At 35.9% G+C, this 20,363-nt stretch overlaps 1 protein-coding gene across 1 annotated transcript in view; it reads right to left on the bottom strand.

Annotated features, from left to right (window-relative positions):
- NDUFS1 (NADH:ubiquinone oxidoreductase core subunit S1) overlaps nt 229–20,363 on the bottom strand; it is a 33,451-nt gene continuing 13,316 nt past the window's right edge. The window contains exons 11-19 of the mRNA XM_005676414.3: nt 19,308–19,453; nt 18,829–18,957; nt 15,011–15,140; nt 9,966–10,126; nt 6,506–6,660; nt 4,815–4,990; nt 4,103–4,237; nt 3,929–4,001; nt 229–2,756 (exon numbers count right to left, since the gene is read on the bottom strand). Coding sequence (XP_005676471.1) covers nt 2,665–2,756; nt 3,929–4,001; nt 4,103–4,237; nt 4,815–4,990; nt 6,506–6,660; nt 9,966–10,126; nt 15,011–15,140; nt 18,829–18,957; nt 19,308–19,453 — 1,197 coding nt within the window. The 3' untranslated portion in view covers nt 229–2,664. The remainder of the gene's footprint in view (nt 2,757–3,928; nt 4,002–4,102; nt 4,238–4,814; nt 4,991–6,505; nt 6,661–9,965; nt 10,127–15,010; nt 15,141–18,828; nt 18,958–19,307; nt 19,454–20,363) is intronic.

Genomic DNA, 20,363 nt, shown 5'->3' with positions numbered 1-20,363 from the left:
AACATTTACTATATGTCAAGAAATAGCCTAAGAAAGTTTTAGACTTTCTAACTTAATCCTCATTACAACACCGTGAAGTTCAAAGTAGGTACAATCATTAGAATTTTTATCATTTTACAGATGATGAAACAATCTTCCATTTTTCTAAGTAACATTTCCAAAGTTGAACAAGATCTGTCTGACCTGGCAAGAAATGGTGTTTAAAAAACTCAGCAACAAACAATAGTAAATTATTGCATACTGAGTATTACTAATGCTTTTATTAATGTATTCATTATAATACAATTCACAATAAATTTGAGGGGCATTCTGTATGGAGTTAAGGCTTTTAAGATTTTTCCTGTGTATCTATTAATTGCCCACAACATTTTTTGAGGCAAAATGGAACAGTAAAAATATCTCTAGTTAAACACTCTTGCCTTTAGTCTTTAACTGGGTAAAAATGGGCAAGTTATTTGATATTTCTTGGGTCTTAATACCGATCATTAGCATGGCTTTAACTAGACATAATGTACTTAAAGCTCTGATGGCACACATTTGTGGTCCTCTCTAAATGGTACTATTCCAGGGTCTTTCCAGATTGCCATCTTCACCTAAAAGGACTCGGCCTTGATTCTTTGCAGTTTTTTCATTGTTGACTCCCTCATTGCTTACAATCAAAATTCCATCAACAGTGTTATTCTTCTTATCTATATGTATTTTTCTTCTATCTGGATCCATTCTTCAGAAAGTCTTGCAACCATCTTCAATGTTTATGCTCATGATAACCTTGATATGGGCTCTTCCCTGGTGGCTCAGATGGTAAAGAATTCGCTTGCAATGTGACAGAACGGAGAAGGAAATGCTACCCACTCCAGTATTCTTGCTTGGAGAATTCCATGGACAAAGGAGCCTGGTGGGCTATACAGTCCATGGGGTAGCAAAGAGACAGACACAACTGAGTGACTAACACTTTCACTTTTCAACCTTAATATTTTGTATTGAGTGACTGATAGGTGCACATGGGACAGAGTTTCATATTTACTTTATGCAAAACCAACAACTTTAATAAGTACTACTTAGCCCAGACAAGATATTCTTTATGAAACTACAAGTTCAACACATGCTGCCTAGAAGGCAGCCCTAGGATCCTGGACCATCTTAGTCATATCACCATTTCTCCATCTGAATGCAACATTCCCTCACCAAGAATCCTATGAAGTCTATACTCATTCACTGAAGAGTACTGTGTAAAATAAAAACCGAAGTGTTTGCCCCTGTGAGGTCAGCAACAGGCTAAGGAGTAAAAAAGGTAGAGAGAGATAAGGAGTTTGTATTAAACTCAAAGTCTTTTAGGAAGAAGTTATATTTCAGGCAACTGAGAATTTAAAACAAAGTACACAACTTTATGACTGAAATGAATAAAATAATTCTGAAAAAGCTGTTATGGGTGACAAATTCTGAGCAATTTTTGAAGATGACAAACTATATTCTAAAAATTTTACCTCTTCTCATATCAGTAAAATTGCAACCTATAGTTGGGCTAATAAATCTCTAGTGAAAGCAAAAAGGAATAAAGATTATAAAACAAATGATTCTGAACATAAGATTTCAAAAATAGTTAATACAGCATTAGATCATCTCCTAGATTAATTGTAAGTTTTTTACTTTTTTTTGGACAATTGAAAATTATGAAAGCTGTTAGTTTTGTCTTTTATTACTGGAGTAATTTAGTTGACTTAAATACTACAGACGGTGTTAATATAATAAATATGGAACATCAATGAGAACCTAAATTATATTTCTTGAGACCTCACTCATTCCAAGGGCTGTGTGTGCAATCTATTATACAAAGAAAAAAATCACATAAATCACCATGACATTATATTGTATAAACAGATGTAAGAAAAAACAAAAATGTGTTATCCATTGAGCTTCTCAATACTAATTCTTAGAGGTAACAACCTATGGAATTTGTATTAATGAGAAGAAATTATGTCCAACACTTAAGGACAATGGGCTTTGAATTTGAAGTCAGAGAACCAGGTTTGATTCTATGACTTTTTTTGCTGTGGACTCAGGCAAACTATCCAGTATCTCTGGGCTTCAGTTTCTTCACCTGTAATATGAGATAATACTGTCTCACATGGATGTAACAAGGACAAAACAAGATGATGCAGGTAAAACCAGAGTGCTTAGTATATAGAAAATCCTGAACAATCATTAAGCTATTATTATTAGTTGTTCAAGATACATACCTGATATATGATTATATTATATGTATTTTTTCTATTTACCCAGTTTGACAGAATACTTAAATCTTTTCTTTAGCACTAGAACAGGAGCAATGGAAGCTATTCTTATTTTATCCACTTTACAAGCATAAGTGATCAATGAAGATAAAAAAATTCATATTTTAAGGACTTTCTTTTTTATGTCACAAAGATTATCAGTGCTTTTACATGAAAAGTCCTCTATATAATGTTTATTAAACTATTTAACATTTACATTCAACACATTAGTTGTTTTGAAACCTCAAAGTTCTCTGATAATTGCAATATAATTTTCAAATAAAGCATGGTACAACCTTAAATATTATATCAAGATTATTTTTTAAAGAGATACACCTTCAAGAGATCGTGCCAACATAACTGTCCATTAACTAGCTGGGCCTTAGTAGATGTTTCAGCATATGGATGGTTCCTCTACTGCATGGGCACCCTCTGTAACAGCTTTGACACATTTAGCCATTGTCTGTGAGGCTCTGCTAATTGAATCTGAAAGATATCAAGAAAATGTGCATTTTGATAATATAACTTCAACAGAGGCACATAGTAAAACTTTCCTATTGCACATATTCAGGAACAACAAACAACAAAAGGACTATAAAAGTCTAAGAACGAACATGTAAATATTGTAAAAATCAACTTATAAATTCAGAATATAAGCCCCATAACAGCTAAATGGTTTTAATAAGTACTCATAGGAATGATTAAATAATTATATATAGCCATACAAAGGGCCAGTATGCAATCATTAAGAATATTATAGAAAAGCGTTGAATTAACAACAAAAAAAGAATATGCATATATACTGTTATTGAAAAAAAGGTTACAGAACAGTGTACTAAAATCCATAAATCATACACTTTATGGGTGAATTTTATGGTATGTGAATTATATTTTGATAAAGCCGTACAAACCCTCCCTCCCAGAGTAAATGAATAATCTCATTTATATTTAAATAAATACATGTGTATATCCCTGGCTGATTGGCCAAAATGTTAAACATAAATATAGTTATTTCTGGGATGGTAGTGTTTTTCTGTTGTTATGGTGGCCTTAGGTAAGTATTCTACAATGAACATAACTTTTACAATATAACTAAAAATCCTATTAAAACAATCTTGGATACAAACTGTACCAAAAACTTATTTATCTGCTTTTAGACAGATAATTGTTTTAAAATGTCTATCAACTACCTCATAACCTAGAGACCTACATGTTCTAGCATGTATTATAAAATCTGTAGGTTAGTCTGCATTCCTTAAGAATATTCTTAACAATTTATATCAGAAGCACCATTTAACATGGTTCACATTTTAGTGTTTTGATTCTTCTACTGTAATTCTCAGAAAAAACCTTCAGTTTTTTGTCACTCAGAAAATTATCCCCATATTGCTGTACAGTAATTCTACATATAATAGTAAAAGTTTATATTTAAAATCTGCTAATTCTTACTGGATTTTCAAACTCTACTTACATTTCAGAAAGAAAGGAAATTAGAGTAAAATCAGAATATATAGTTATATTAGTTCGATATTTGAAAAATCTTGTGAGAGTAGACATATCAAATACTACCACTAGCAGGTGAGAATCATAACACTAAATTAGGTGATGATATTCCTTCCCACTTTCCATTCACGGCAGTCATGCTAACAACTGCATACCTGTCATGTAGAAGTCTTTTATTGTTAGCTGAGGTGGAACAAGTGGATCAGCAAGAAGCTGCTGGTTCACTAGCTGCAAAAACAGTAATAAGAGATCAGTAATAGTACTGAAAACTAGTACTGCTACACCAGAGGATACATTATTATGAAAACTGCAAAGAGACAAGTTTTTACCTTGGAAAGTTCACTTGCTTGCTGGAAATAATTAGCTCCTTCAACATCATCATATCGAACAAGATTAGGAGAGACTTCTTCCAGTCTGTTTCTCACTTGATCCAGAGTATCATATGGAAGAGTCATACCTGCAATCTATAACGTAACAGGTTCCAAAGCATTAATACTTATAAATTTCAAATAATCCATCACTGCAACTATGGTAAAATAAGGCAGTACTAGTATGAAAAATATACTGGTGTCCATTTGCATGTATATTAAGTAAGTGGCTAAGTGGGGAATATTAGAATATTCTTCTAATTCATAAGTAGCTGTCAACACAGTAGTTTAGACAACTATATTATTACTTTAAATCTCATATGATGCTTCTTTTTATAATAAGAGTTGAGTCTTTTTAGGCAAAAGACAAGTCAAAAATAAAAAACACCAGTTTCAAATTCCCATTTTCTTTTCCGCCAAGTCACACAGCTTGTGGGATCTCAGTTCTCTGACCAGGGATTAAACCAGTGCCTTTGGCAGTGGAAACGCAGAGTCCTAACCACTGGACCACCAGGGAATTCCCCAAGCCCCTGTTTGGGGTTTCTCATGTTTCCCCCGCAGATTGTTTAAATCATCTCTGCATTTCAGACCTGCATCCCTCTTGACTCTGGAAATCATTCTGACAAGCTAACATGTCAAACATCCTACTAGCAGCATCACTAAGGACAAATACCTCAGAAAGGGCTCTTATAATTTTCCAGTCTTCTCTTGCCAAGCCGGGAGGCGTCACTGCTACTTTTGTCTGCTGAGCTCGGCCCTCGGTATTGACATAAGTAGCAGACTTCTCTGTGTAAGCAGCGCCAGGGAGAATAACATCAGCTATAGGAGCTCCCACGTCGCCATGATGTCCTGTGAAAAAGATAGAAAATGGCAAACCACATTTTAGCACAAAACTGATTACGTATTAAACATAGTAGATATCCTTTTAAAATTTCATTTTTATAAGTGTTAAAATTCCATTTTATGAAGTGTTTAAAAATTTACTGTTAAAAAATTAAAACAATACCATATGGAGTATATGGAATAAAAATTAAAGCCCAGTGGGTCCACAGTTAAACTCCCTTCTCCAAAAAAAGGTACTGTTAAAGCCTTTGGTATGTATCTTACCAGATCAATTTTTGCAAATACATAATACCACACAGATACATCTAATGGGCAACTGGGTATATTATCTCACTTGATGGTTACGAAGTGGAGATGCTCAGATGTCTGCTAGCGAGATTTGGTAAAGTAAACTGAAACGGTGCAGGAACAAGTGTGTGACAGGGGCATGACAGGAATACTACTAAAAAGAGCATGAAGAGAAGATTACAGAAAACAGTATGCTAAAGACTGTCACTCATTAACTAAAGTGTTGGAAGAAAAGAGGAACTTTGGTTAAGTGAAAGGAAGCTATAGAACAATACATAAACTTTGATCTCATTTACGTACTTTTGTATACATATAAAAATATGTATGAAGTATACATATCTAAAACATCATCAATGATTATCCCTGGATAGAACTAGGACAGGATTTTAGTTTCTGCATTTTGGTTTATCAAACAAAATATTACACAATGCTTTTATGTGGCATGGCAATAAAAAGCCTATTATAAATTAGTGTTGTTTCTGTATAAAACAAGGTTTCCCTGGTAGCTCAGCTGGTAAAGAATCCACCTGCAGTGCAGGACACCCCAGTTCGATTCCTGGGTTGGAAAGATCCTCTGCAGAAGGGATAGACTACCCACTCCAGTATTCTTGGGCTTCTCTGGTGGTTTAGGCGGTAAAGAATCCACCTGCAATGCAGGAGACCTGGGCTTGATCCCGGGGTTGGGAAGATCCCCTGGAGGAGGGCATGGCAACCCACTACAGTACTCTTGTCTGGAGAATCTCCATGAACAGAGGAGCCTGGTGGGCTACATACAGTCCATGGGGTTGCAAAGAGTCGGACACGAATGAGCATGCATGCACAAAGTGCAAAATTTAACAAAGGACTCATGATTTTTTAATTTTTACAGTTTATATAAAAGTGCTACCCTTTTAATATAGAATCACACTAAATATTCTTTGAAAAACTGAATTTAATGCTATATAATATTTCATAATCTAAATTACTGTTACTGGGGGCATTAGGTTTCTTCCAATTCTTTGTAATTAAATAATGTAAGGTGATGATTCTTAATAGCAACAGCAACTATATAACTAATAAAGCCTATATTAAAAAATAAAAAATCTATAAAAATACATATTGTTTTGAAACTGGTGAGCGTATAGGGAAATTCTCAAATGGAAAATATTATTACACTAAATATACTGCCATGCAGTTTCTAATATACAAAATGTACTATTCTCTTCTGTTTCTAATGTCACAGATGCTACTAACCTTGATAAACAATGAAACAATCCTTTGGCAAATCCTGTCGAGTGACACAACCTCCATCTGCTCCCAGGAGAAACAGCATTTTAGGAGGATTCTTCCGAATTGCTTCCACCCCAGGCTTATAGCCAAGATCCAAAGCAGCTACTTGGCTTGCAATCCTGTAAAGCAATTATGGGATTTCAGCATACTTGCTGTTTTCATTATAAAAAATTGAATGCGATTCTTGAATAATACCAAGTCTTTTTTTTCTGTTCGATGCTGTCAAAGATCTTCCCTCATTTTTTTTTAACCCATGTGAAATAAATGTCAAAATCAGAAAAAGCAGTCTTTCACTGTTTTAAGAATGCCAAACAAAGAAGTAAGATGTTGAGGACACTGTTTCTTCATGACATGATACTTAATGGAATAATTCGGGAAACTATGCCAACCGCAATTGTCTTAAGTTGATTTTTATTCAATATAGCAAGATTTGATGAGTCAAAGACAGTCATTAGAGAAAAATTAGAAGACTTTGAAAACCTAAAAGGAAAAATTAGACACCACTCATAAAACTGTAATTCAGAGAAAACTATAATTAGTACACTTGGTGTATGTCCTTATGGAAGTTTTTCAATGAATATATATTGTTACACAAGCAGATAAAAATCTTTTAAAGAAGTTTCAAGTAACTATACTTTGAACATTTGGGAGTTTTTGCTCTAGTTAGGTATTATCAATTTTCTTTATAGAAACAGTAGCCATTTTGAGAAGCTACTATGAATAAAGCTAGCTAATCTTTACCTGTTAAGGGAGGAGGGCAGATCAAACAAACTCCCACTAGATGCTGCTTGCTCTGTAAAACTCTCTAATAGGACATCAAAAGAATACTTTGAGAATATTTAACAAAAGAAGCGTTAAGATTTATATGATGAAAATTACGAAACTCCAAAGGAAATGAAAGACCATAACAAATGGAAAGACATCCTATGTTCATGGATTGGAAGACTTAATGTTGTGAAGATGGCATTACTCCCCAAACTGATTTATAGATTTAATGCAATCCCTATCAAAACTGACAGCTGAGTCCTCTGCAGAAACTGACAAGCTGATCCTAAAAGTCACATGGAATGCAAAGTGAAAGTGAAGTAAAAGTCACTCAGTCATGTCCGACTCTTTGCAACCCCATGGACTATACATTTCATGGAATTCTCCAGACTAGGATACTGGAGTGGGTAGCCTTTCCCTTCTCCAGGGGATCTTCCCAACTCAGGGATCAAACCCAGGTCTCCCACATTGCAAACAGATTCTTTACCAGCTGAGCCACAAAGGAAGTCCAATGCAATGCAATGGAATGCAAAGGACCCTGAAAAACCAAGTCTATCTTAAAAATGAACAAAGTCACAAAACTCAGACTTCCTAAATTCAATTTCAAAACTTAGCTCCTCTTGTCTCTCCACCTATACAGTATTTTTTTTTAAAAAACATCTGTTACTCTGAGCCTTGATGTCTCACAAAGATCTGAGCAGAGACTCACACTAACTCATGACAAAGCCCACCTCATCTTGGAAAACAAAGTGGGTAACGTGAGTTTGCCTCTGAGAGAATGATGAATAAAAAAAAGAAACTACAGGCTGATTAAAAGATTCTTCAAGAATGAGAAATTATGCTTTACTATGAAATAAACTTACTGTAAGAAATTTTAAAAAGGTTTATACTCTTCATGTTCTCAACAAGCATTAATTAGAAGGTATGTCTTAACAAACTGCATTGAAACAAGCTGTTCTCATGAAAATGAAATCTTATGTAAGAATGAAATGAAATTAAAAAACAAGTCTAGTCAATAAAAAATTACAATGGCATTAGTGCTCTCCATAATCAAAGCTCACAAATGACAGAAGATAAATAAGAAATTCTCCCTAAACACAGGAAAAAAGTGAGAAAAATTATGAGCGAGAAGAGACAAAAGTCTGAAGGGCCAACCAGTGCATAATAAATAGAAGCTTCTGCACGAGAGCAAACAACAATGTAAAAGTAGACAAACTGGCTTTTTCTGAACTTACACGAAAAAACAAAAACTTTCAATTTGAAAATGGAGAGTTCTATGATACTCCCAGGCAAAGGTGATGTCAAACAAATGTCACTTAGTTATATCCCAGTATAATTTTTTTTTTTCTGGCCAGGCTGTATTGCGGAGCATACGGGATCAGATTTCCTGACACAGGATTGAACCTCTGTTCCCTGCACTGGAAGCATGGAGTCTTAACCACTGGACCGCCAGGAATCCAAACAGTGGGCAGGCAGACAAGAACACATACATACATAAAACCAGGTTATCAGAGACAAAAACCCACACAAAAAACAGATGAGATGAGATCCCCTCTAAAATGTGAAAGGGTGAAAAAAATACTGAGTATTAAAGGAAAAAAATCTATGATTTATGTATTTAGCCAAGTGGTCCTCAGTGAAAAGGAACCATAAAGACATTGTTAGACACGCAGAAATTTTTCTTAAAAAGTCATTATGTTATTGTTTTTCAGACAAAAACAGAAACAAAAAATATTAATCAAGACATATGTTCAAAAGTGAATTGAATTCTAAAAATTGTGGCTAGAAAGGATCTGAAGGTGATCAATGCAAATAAACTATTTAAAAAACAGAAGTCTTAAAAAAATGTTTACATGATGACCTATGATGCCAAATTAATCTATTAAGAGGAGAAATGTAACACTGAAATGAATGTTTAAGCATGCATTTGAATACTTTTAAAATAAAAAAATTTGCTTATCATGGAGTGTTTATTTTACTGTTGTTTAGTTGCCCAGTCATGTGCAACTCTTTGTGACTCCATAGATTCTCCAGGCAAAAACACTGGAGTGCAATGCCATTTCCTTTCTCTGGGGGGGTCTTCCCAACCCAGGGATCGAACCTGCACCTCCTGTTTGCATCTCCTGCATTGCAGGCAGATTCTTTACTACTGAGCAACTGGGGAAGCCCACTGAGTGTTTACCCTCAATCTTTAAACAAATCTGAAGATTCAAAAAGTAACACTTAAGGTAGAAAGAATTGTGTAAAATGGGAAACTCGTTCACTAATGCAAAATTGGTACAATCTTCCTAAAATAAGTTGGAAATATGCATTAAAAACCTCAAAAATGTTCATCCTGTTCACTGTAACAGTTCTACTTTCAGAACAATTCTACTTTATAAAGAATTTATAATCACAGGAGGAAATTCGTATTTCAATTTTTGAACCCAGTATATTAACATGATACAAATTTTCAAGATTTTTTTCTAGCACTTACCACAATTTGGATATTTTAAATATTATTTATTATCTTGGGTTCTTCTCACACAAAATAAAGTTGCTATTTCACATCTGCTACTGAGATGTCACTAAATATTAATTTGTTTTAAAAATAAATGTGACAGTGTACAGAAACACATATACACACAATTACAGATTACAAAACAACTATTCAACTTACCTATGAAGGATATTCATAACTTTCCAATCACCAGTAACACCACTACTTGTCCGAATCTTTTGAGCAATATTGGAAACAGCTGCAAGAATTGCTGCACCATCATTTCTCTGGAGTGCAGAACTGCCTAAAACCACCATTGGTTTTTTAGCTTCCTGTAGGACCTATTTTTAAAAAGAACTTTGAATTAAAAAAAAATTTAGAACTAACTAAATCTAACCAAATTTGTATCTACAATATGCTGTCCTAAGCTTTAGTTCTAAGATGAACATCATGATTTGCTAGCCAACATATGGATATACATAAAAACCATATTTACTCATAAATCTCTTACCAATGCTACTGTGAAATAGCTAAATAAGTATTAGATAAAATAGTTTCAATAAGGAAGCACTGGGAATAAAACTTTCTCCAAGGCAGGCTTCAGCAATACGTGAACCATGAACTTCCTGATGTTCAAGCTGGTTTTAGAAAAGGCAGAGGAACCAGAGAGCAAATTGCCAACATCTGCTGCATCATCGAAAAAGCAAGAGAGTTCCAGAAAAACATCTATTTCTGCTTTATTGACTATGCCAAAGCCTTTGACTGTGTGGATCACAATAAATTGTGGAAAATTCTTCAAGAGATGGGAATACCAGACCACCTGACCTGCCTCTTGAGAAACCTATAAGCAGGTCAGGAAGCAACAGTTAGAACTGGACATGGAACAACAGACTGGTTCCAAATAGGAAAAGGAGTACGTCAAGGCTGTATATTGTCATCCTGCTTATTTAACTTCTATGCAGAGTACATCATGAGAAACTCTGGACTGGAAGAAGCACAAGCAGGAATCAAGATTGCCAGGAGAAATATCAATAACCTCAGACATGCAGATGACACCACCCTTATGGCAGAAAGTGAAGAGGAACTTAAAAAGCCACTTGATGAAAGTGAAAGTGGAGAGTGAAAAAGTTGGCTTAAAGCTCAACATTCAGAAAACGAAGAGCATGGCATCTGGCCCCATCATTTCGTGGGAAACAGATGGGGAAACAGTGGAAACAGAGTCAGACTTTATTTTCTTGGGCTCCAAAATCACTGCAGATGGTGACTGCAGCCATGAAATTAAAAGACGCTTACTCCTTGGAAGAAAAGTTATGACCAACCTAGATGGCATATTCAAAAGCAGAGACATTACTTTGCGACTAAGGTCCATCTAGTCAAGGCTATGGTTTTTCCAGTAGTCATGTATGGATGTGAGAGTTGGACTGTGAAGAAAGCTGAGCGCCAAAGAATTGATGCTTTTGAACTGTGGTGTTGGGGAAGACTCTTGAGAGTCCCTTGGACTGCAAGGAGATCCAACCAGTCCATTTTGAAGGAGATCAGCCCTGGGATTTATTTGGAGGGAATGATGCTAAAGCTGAAACTCCAGTACTTTGGCCACCTCATGTGAAGTGTTGACTCATTGGAAAAGACTCTGATGCTGGGAGGGATTGGGGGCAGGAGGAGAAGGGGACGACAGAGGATGAGATGGCTGGATGGCATCACTGACTCGATGGACATGAGTCTGAGTGAACTCCAGGGCTTGGTGATGGACAGGGAGCCCTGGCGTGCTGCGATTCATAGGGTCGCAAAGAGTCGGACACAACTGAGCGACTGAACTGAACTGGGAATAAAAGCCTGAATCAAACATCCTTTAGTCAGCATGACTATGGATAGGTCCCAGAAAAAAATGGAGAATATATGCACAGAGGTTCAGATGATGCAACGTTTAACAAGAGAAATCAAGCTGAAGTACCATGTCTACCGTCTTCCATCTACTTGCTATGTTCCAGACAGGGAGGAAAAGGTAGGGAAAGCAACGGACATAGATCACAATGCAGAATATTTTAAGGGCTTTGTTTTAAACCACAGTAACTACCTGAATATTAGAAACTGAGAAGGAATGCATCCCAAGTGCAAAAGAAACTACAGATATGGTGGAGGACGGAAAAATTAGAAGTAAAGCTGTAGACTTTCACAGTTCATTCTTCTGCCCATCCATTCTTTGATAAAGGGCTGGTCCCAATCAATGAATCAGCATGTAAATCATTTCTAGATACTTCAAAGAGGAGGACATTCATCTTAAGAAGAGTTTCTCAAGGAAATGTGAAGAGTTTTCAATAGCCTTAAAAAAATGAGAAACAGTTTTCAACAGCCTCAAAGAAAATGAAATATTTTTAAAAAGAGCTCAGAGAAGTTACATGATAGACAATATCACAGAGGATTTTCATCAGAAAGTTCAAGAACTAAAAGATAAACAAAGCAGAGATGGACATCATTCCAGAAATAACAAAAAATGAAATTTAACATGACTTGTAAATACAGGAGCAAGAAGTATATAGGAAATTATATAAAACAAATTGAAAAAGAACAGAGGAATAAAGAAATAAGTGACAGAAAAGATAGAAAAAAGGATTCAATATCTGCATTCAGAGTTCTTAACAAACAGAACAGAAGTAACTAATGAAAAATACATCTAAATCTATTATAAAAGAAAACTTTCCTGAAGAACACTCATCACCTTCTGGGGAATGGGGAAGGGAACTATAGAGAAGAGAGGGCTTCTTCTCAATAAAATTTTTTAAAAATATTTTTGATGCTAGTGATAATAAAGATGTTATTCAAAACTGACAACAAAGGAGTTGGGTTTGGCTGCTTTGTCCCCTCACACTTGACTTCTTCGTGCCTACACCTGGAGGTGTAAGTGAAGCAAGCATCTTGACATCATGAGGAGAGGCTCACACACGAACACGTGTGAGTGAACTAGTACACTGAGGACAGCAAGCAGGAAGGCAGGCTCCTGCCTTGATTAGATCCGTGGACAGCTGCACAATAGGTCAAACTGCCTGCCTTCAGAATCGCTGTTACGTGAGAAACAGAAAACTTTTTCATATTTTTTTAAAATAATCACTAGCCTGCACACCACATACAAGCACACATGCAACTCCTAAAATAAAGAGGACCTTGAATATTTAAACTGAAGGAGGCAGCATATCCCATTAAAAAAAAAAAGAAAAAAAGGGTACGGAACCGCCATCATTAAAATATATTCTAGTGAAGTCACTAAATTTCAAAGATAAAAAATCAAGTATGAAATAGCAACAAAAATGTATCTAGACAACAACAATAAGACAGGGTTGAAACAAAACAATACCTCAAATCAGGATTCTCCACAATAACAAAAGGCAGTGTCTAGACATCCCTGGTGGTCCAGCGGCTAAGACTCTGTCGTCCCAATGCAGGGGGCCAGGGCTCAATTCCTGGTTGGGGAACTAGATCCCACATGCCACAATAAAAGATCCTGCATGCTGCAACTAAGGCCCGGCACAGCCAAATAAATACACTAATTTAAAGGGGGAGGAGGGCCCATATCTATAAAGTTCAGAGGGAAAAACAGAAGTATAACCCAAGATCTTTACATTCTGCCAAGGCTCTCATCAGGAATAAAATAAACATTTTCAAGCAAGAAAGAACTTAAGAAATGGTATACCTACATCTCTTGGAAAAAAAAAACACAAAGAAATAAGAAGCCTAAAAGCTCTAAACTTCAGGTGGCAGATAAAAAAAAAATTAAATAAAGAATTTAGTCATGAAAAGGTCATATAAAAAGACCAGTGAAATTTCTTTAAGGAATAATAACTCTTGCTGTAAAGAAAGACTTCACTGAAGTTTAAAATTTAATTCTTTCAGCTTCACATCATTTTCTTTTTTGATAACTTCAAGCAAAATTAAACTCTGGTTAAAAAAAAAAAAGAGCCGAGTCCCAGAGAATAGCAAGGAGAGATAAGAAAGTCTTCCTAAGTGATCAATGCAAAGAAACAGAGAAAAACAATAGAATGGGAAAGACTAGAGACCTCTTTAAGAAAATCAGAGATACCAAGGGAATATTTCATGCAAAGATGGGCATAATAAAGGACAGAAATGGTATGGACCTAACAGAAGCAGAAGGTATTTAGAAGACGTGACAAGAATACATAGAACTATATTAAAAAGATCTTAGTGGCCGAAATAACCACGATGGTGTGATCACTCACCTAGAGCCAGGCATCCTGGAATGTGAAGTCAAGCGGGCCTTAGAAAGCATCACTACGAACAAAGCTAGTGGAGGTGATGGAATTCCAATTGAGCTATTTCAAATCCTGAAAGATGATGCTGTGAAAGTGCTGCACTCAATATGCCAGGAAATTGGGAAAACTCAGCAGTGGCCACAGGACTGGAAAAGGTCCGTTTTCATTCCAATCCCAAAGAAAGGCAATGCCAAAGAATGCTCAAACTACTGTACAACTGCATTCATCTCACACGCTAGCAAAGTAATGCTCAAAATTCTCCAAGCCAGGCTTCAACAGTATGTGAACTGTGAACTTCCAGATGTTCAAGCTGGTTTTAGAAAAGGCAGAGAACCAGAGATCAAATTGCCAACATCCACTGGATCACGGAAAAAGCAAGAGAGTTCCAGAAAAACATCTACTTCTGCATTACTGACTATGCCAAACCTTTGACTGTGTGGATCATGACAAACTGTGGAAAATTCTTAAAGAGATGGGAACACCACACCATCTGACCTGCCTCCTGAGAAACCTGTACGCAGGTCAAGAAGCTACAGTTAGAATGAGACATGGAACAACAGACCGGTTCCAAATTGGGAAAGGAGTACGTCAAGGCTGTATATCATCATCCTGCTTATTTAACTTATAGCCTGCATGCTGCAGTCCATGGGGTCGAGAGTTGAACACAACTGAGCGACTGAACTGAACTGAAATAAAAATGTAGAGTATAATTTCATTTTTTGCTTACCTATCCATCCATCCTTCTCTATATAAATGAGAGATGACCACAGGACGTTTCATCAACAGTCGTTTGTAGTGGGATCTTTGATTATGTTTACTTTCTTATATATTATTTTCTATACTGCTATACATATATTTTAACAGCAATCTCATAGTTATCACGAAAATAATAAATCACAAAAATAAGACTTAAAAATCATATACATATAACTTTAAAATCTTATAAATGTAACTTAAGAGCACCTGGCTGAATGGATGGCTACCCGAAGCAATGTCTTGAAGAATTTTGGGAGAATCTCCCAGATGGTCATATCTGTAAGTGAGATCCACTGGGCTGCCTATAAGGGCCACTTTTAAGTCATTATGAAGCCAGCTGAAATAAAAACAATGAAGGTTTTAGAGCTAAATCACTAAGTCTGTACAGTTACTGGTCTCATCAATGCTAAGTGCTACATCTATTTAAATTTAAAAATGTTAAAAAGCATTAAAGCTTTCCCCAAACATTAACAGATATTATTGTGTACTTTTCAAAATAAAGTGTTGTAAAAATACAGGTATACCTGTGTTTGGTCGCAGACCACAACAATAAAGCAAATATCTCAATAAAGCAAGTCACACACAGTTTTTGCTTTCCCAGGGCATATACAAGTTATGTTTATATTACACTGTAGCTTATTAAGTGTATAAAAAGTATTATGTCAAAAAAGCAATATATACATCTTAATTAAAAAATACTTTATACTGAAAAAAAATACTTTATTGCTAAAAAATGCTAACCATCATATGAATGTTTAGTGAGTGGAAATCTTTTTGCTGGTAGAGACGCTTGCCTCAGTGTTGAAGGCTGCTGAATAATCAGGGTGGTGGTTTACTTAAGATTAGAATGGCTGTGGCAATTTCTTAAATAAGACAACAGTGGACTTTACTGTATCAATTAACTCTTCCTTTCATAAGCCATTCTTCTGCAGCATGCAGTGCTATCTGATGGCATTTTATTCACAGTAGAAATTCTTTCAAAACTGGGAGTCAATCCTCTCTAATCCAGCTGCGGCTTTATCAGGTTAAGTGTATGTCACATTCTAAATCCACTGTTGCTATTTCTACAATTTCTTTATAGAATCTCTACCAGGAGCAGATCCTATATCAAGAAACAAGTTTCTTTTTGCTTATCCTTAAGAAGCAACTCCTCATCCATTAAAGTTTTATCATGAGATCACAGCAATTTAGTCACATCTTCAGACTTCAGTTATAATAACTCTAGCTCTCTATTTCCACCATATTTGAAGGTACTTCAACTGAAGCCTCTTAAAGTCATCCAGGAAGGTTGGAATCAACTTCTTCCAAACTCCTTTTTAACACTGATATCTTGACCTCTTCCCAAGACTCAATGTTCTTAATGGTATCTAGCATAGTGAATCCTTTCCAGAAGGTTTTCAATTTATTTTGCCTAAATCCATCAGTAGAATCCTATATATGGCAGCTACCTCATGCGAAGAGTTGACTCATTGGAAAAGACTCTGATGCTGGGAGGGATTGGGGGCAGGAGGAAAAGGGGACGACAGAGGATGAGATGGCTGGATGGCATCACGGACTCGATGGACGTGAGTCTGAGTGAACTCCGGGAGTTGGTGATGGACAGGGAGGCCTGGTGTGCTGCGATTCATGGGGTCGCAAAGAGTCGGACACGACTGAGCAACTGAACTGACAGCCTTCTGAATAAGTATTTCTCAAATAATAAGACTTGAAAATTGAATTACTCCTTAATCCATGAGCTGCAGAATGGATGCTGTGTCAGCAGGCACAAAACAAGATTAATCTCATTGTATATCTTCATCAGAGTTTTTGGGTGATCAGGTACAATTATCAATTAGCAGTATCTTAAATCTTTTTTCCTGAGCAGTAGGTCTCAACAACAGGCTTAAAATATTCAGTAAACCATAAGCAAACAGATGTGCTGTCAACGAGGCTTTGTTGTTCCATTTATCAAGCACAAGCAGAACAGGTTTAACAAAATTCTCAAGAACGCTAGGATTTTCAGAATGGTAAGTTGAGCACTGGCTTCAACTGAAAGTCACCAGGGGCATTAACCCCTAACACAGCCTATCCTTTGAAGCTCTGAAGCCAGGCACTGATTTCTCTTCTCTAGCTATAAAAGTACTAGGTGGCACATTTTTCCAATAAAAGGCTGTTTCGTCTACACTGAAAATCTGTTGTTCACTGCAGCCACCTTTATTATCTTAGCTAGACCTCTGGGTAACTCGCTGCAGTTTCTAAACTAGCATTTGCTGCTTTACCTTGTACCTTCATGCTATGGAGAGACAGCTTCCTGCCCTAAATCTCATGAACCAACCTCTGCTAGTTTTAACTTCTCTTCTGTAGCTTCTTCACCTTTAGAAATGAAGAGAGTTAGGGCCTTGCTCTGGATTAGGCTTTGAGGGAATGTCATGGCTGGTCTGATCTTCACTCCAGACCACTCAAACTTTATCCACATTAGTAATAAGGTTGTTTTGCTTTCTTATCATGCACTGCGCACTATGGAGTAGCACTTTAAATTTCCTCTGCATTCATGACATGATTGTTTGGCACAAGAGGTCTGTTTTTTGGCCTATCTATGCTTTCAATATACCTCCTTCAATAAGTTTAATTATTTCTAGCATTTGATTTAAAGTAAGATGTGCAAGACTTCCTTTCACTTGAACACTTATAAGCCACTGTAGGTTATTAATTGATCTACACTCCACACTGTTGTGTCTCAGGGAATAAGGAGACCCAAGAAGAGGGACAGACATGGAGGAATGGCCAGTTGGCAGAGTGATCAAAACAAACCAACATCTACTGATTAAATTCACCATATTATATGGATATGGCCTACGGTGCCCCAAAACAATTACAAGAGTAATAGCAAAGACCACCGATCAAAGATCACCATAATAAAATGTAGTAATAATTTAAAAGAGTTTGAAATATTGTGAGAGTTATCAAAATATGACACAGAGACACAAAGTGAGAAAATGCTGTTGGAAAAATAGCACTGAAAGACTTACTCAACCAACAGCTGCCATAAACTTTAAATTTGCAAAAAACAGACTATATCTGCAAAGTATAGCAAAATAGGGTAAGTCTGCACACACCAAGGAAAGTCAATGAATTAACTTGCTGTGTTAGAATGCTAACTCTAAGCTAGCTATAGACAAAGACTTTAATTTTAGAATAAGTGACGTTTTTATTTTGCCATATTTACACATCAGAGTCCTAATTATCTGTTAAGATCATTTAAATAAAAGTTCATAAAAAACAAACTACATCATTCATATTTATTGTCTACTGACAAGGAAGTATGGATCCAGCTCCTCCAAAAATATTAATAAATGTGGTGACCATATATTCTGGTTTGTCAAAGACAGCAGGGGTTTTTATCTGTCACCCTGGAATAATAAATCTCCTTTCTACTCTCAACATTGTCCCAGTTTAGACAATCAACTATATGGTTGAGCTATTACAAGTCTCTAAGATATAAAAAGATAGAGAGGCATTTTACAAAATAACTGGCCTGTAATCTTCAAAAAAAAATGTCAAAATGCAAAAAATTATGGAAAAAATTCAGTGAAATTTAAGCACAAATAGATAATAATACTATATCAATACTAAATTCTTGATTAAATAAAAAATCAAATTCTTAAATGGAGAATGTCCTTGTCCTTAGGAAACCCACACATTTAGTTTGGGATTAAAAGGGCATCATGTATACAACCTATTTTCAAATGATTATGTTCACACAAATATATAGATGGAGAGAAAATAAAAAAATATAAACATTAGCACTGATTAATCTGGGTGAATACTACACAAACATGGATAAACAAAGTTGAGTTATTTCAAATTAAAAAGATTAAAAAAATGAGCAGCAGGGAAGAAGTGGGAAATGGAGCTGTTAGAAACTGTCCTTCAATTATCTTTTGGAATCTCACTCCCAGTATTAGGAATCAGCTAAGACAGTTATTTTTCATATAAAAACAAATTATCATGTAAATGTTTTTAAAACCCAGAATATTATCACTAACCTCTTTCGAATTCTAGCATTAAATAGTGGTGCCTCAAAACGTGGATTTGTACCAACCAGAAGGACAATATCTGCCTCCTCGACACCAGCGATTGTAGTATTAAGAAGATAATTGGAACGTAGATCTGTGCTAGAAACATAAAATATAAAATCCAAGTTTACTTTAAAATTAATACAGACTGACAATCCACAAAATACTCTGTCATTAAACCCATGGCTCACTGCCTGACAAAAAAATTTTGGAAGTAGTCTTAAACTGCATCAAAAGTTCAAATACTTATTAATAATTAGATTTTCTAATAGCTCCTGGTTTGACTTTGGTCTATATGTGAAAATAACCAGTAGGTATGTTGGAGTATCCAAGCTGTCACATATAAGTCACTGATGCCACAGACGTGTTGATTTAAACACAACCTATAAAGAGAAAGAAAAAAAGAAAAAGAAAACAAAACACCTAGATCCTAGCCTCAAATTTCTCACCCAGCTCCTGCAGTGGGGAAGACCTCTTCAGTGCACAGGGTGTCAGAATCCACTCTATTAAGTAAATCTTTGAGAGCTATGAGGGCTTCAGCATCCACCAAGCCACCTGCAACTGCTGCCACATCGTTGCCTTGACAACTCTGCAACTAGAAATGGATGAAAAGGCTATCACCAAGAAATCTTCGTTCAGAAAAAGACCACAATGACTCATTCAGAAAACAAAACAATAACGTCATTTTCAAGTAAAATAAAAGCAACAAACTTCTTACAAAAAAGCTTTTCACACTAATTATTAGTCTGAAAGTGAGAAGCAGAAAAGTGTATGTGGGGCCAAGGATAACAACATCTGCTTATAATAAAGTTGTTTCTTTTAAATTAGGAACAAAAGGCCTCAAAATGAGCTCTGGAAGATGAAGACTTCGGAGTTATATAGTTAAATACAATCTTCTGAAGCATCTGTCATTCCTTCAAGCCCTTTATGTATCTTGCTCTGGCAAGCCTATTATTGGCTCATCTACTAAAGAGACCATCAAATGCATTCTTCATTCCTGGTAGTGTTTTTGATCCCTAGCATTTGTCTTTTGTTTTTTCTTAGAATTTCCATTTCTCTGCTAACACTGTTCATCCATTTTTGTATGCGGTCTTCTCTTTCCAATATAGTCTTTAACATTTTAGTCATAGTTTAAAAAATACCTGGTCTGATACATCCAGTAGTCTTGTCACAGATGACTCTGGGTCTAATGCTTGTTCAGTCTCTGCAAGCTGTGTTTTTACCTTTCAGTACGCCTTGAAAGTCATTGCTCAAAAATGAATGTGAGGTACTGGGTAAAAGGAACTGAGGTAACAGGTGTTAAGTAAATATGGTGGTGAGGTTGAGTGGGCAGGGAAAGTATTTTCTAGTCCTATGATTAGGTTTTAGTCTCTCAATGAGCCTGTGCCAGTGGGCAGTGAACTATCAGTTTCTCTCATTCCCTCCCCGACATGGTATAGGACTGCAAGAGGTGGCTGAGGTTAGGTATTTCACTTCTCTCGGGTAGGCTAGGCTCTGATTAGAAA

The sequence above is a fragment of the Capra hircus genome, chromosome 2, assembly GCF_001704415.2.
Source record: "Capra hircus breed San Clemente chromosome 2, ASM170441v1, whole genome shotgun sequence".
In the NCBI taxonomy this organism is placed as follows: domain Eukaryota; kingdom Metazoa; phylum Chordata; class Mammalia; order Artiodactyla; family Bovidae; genus Capra; species Capra hircus.
The sequence above is the reverse complement of the archived record's forward strand: the minus strand, read 5'-3'. Positions and strand labels throughout refer to the sequence as shown.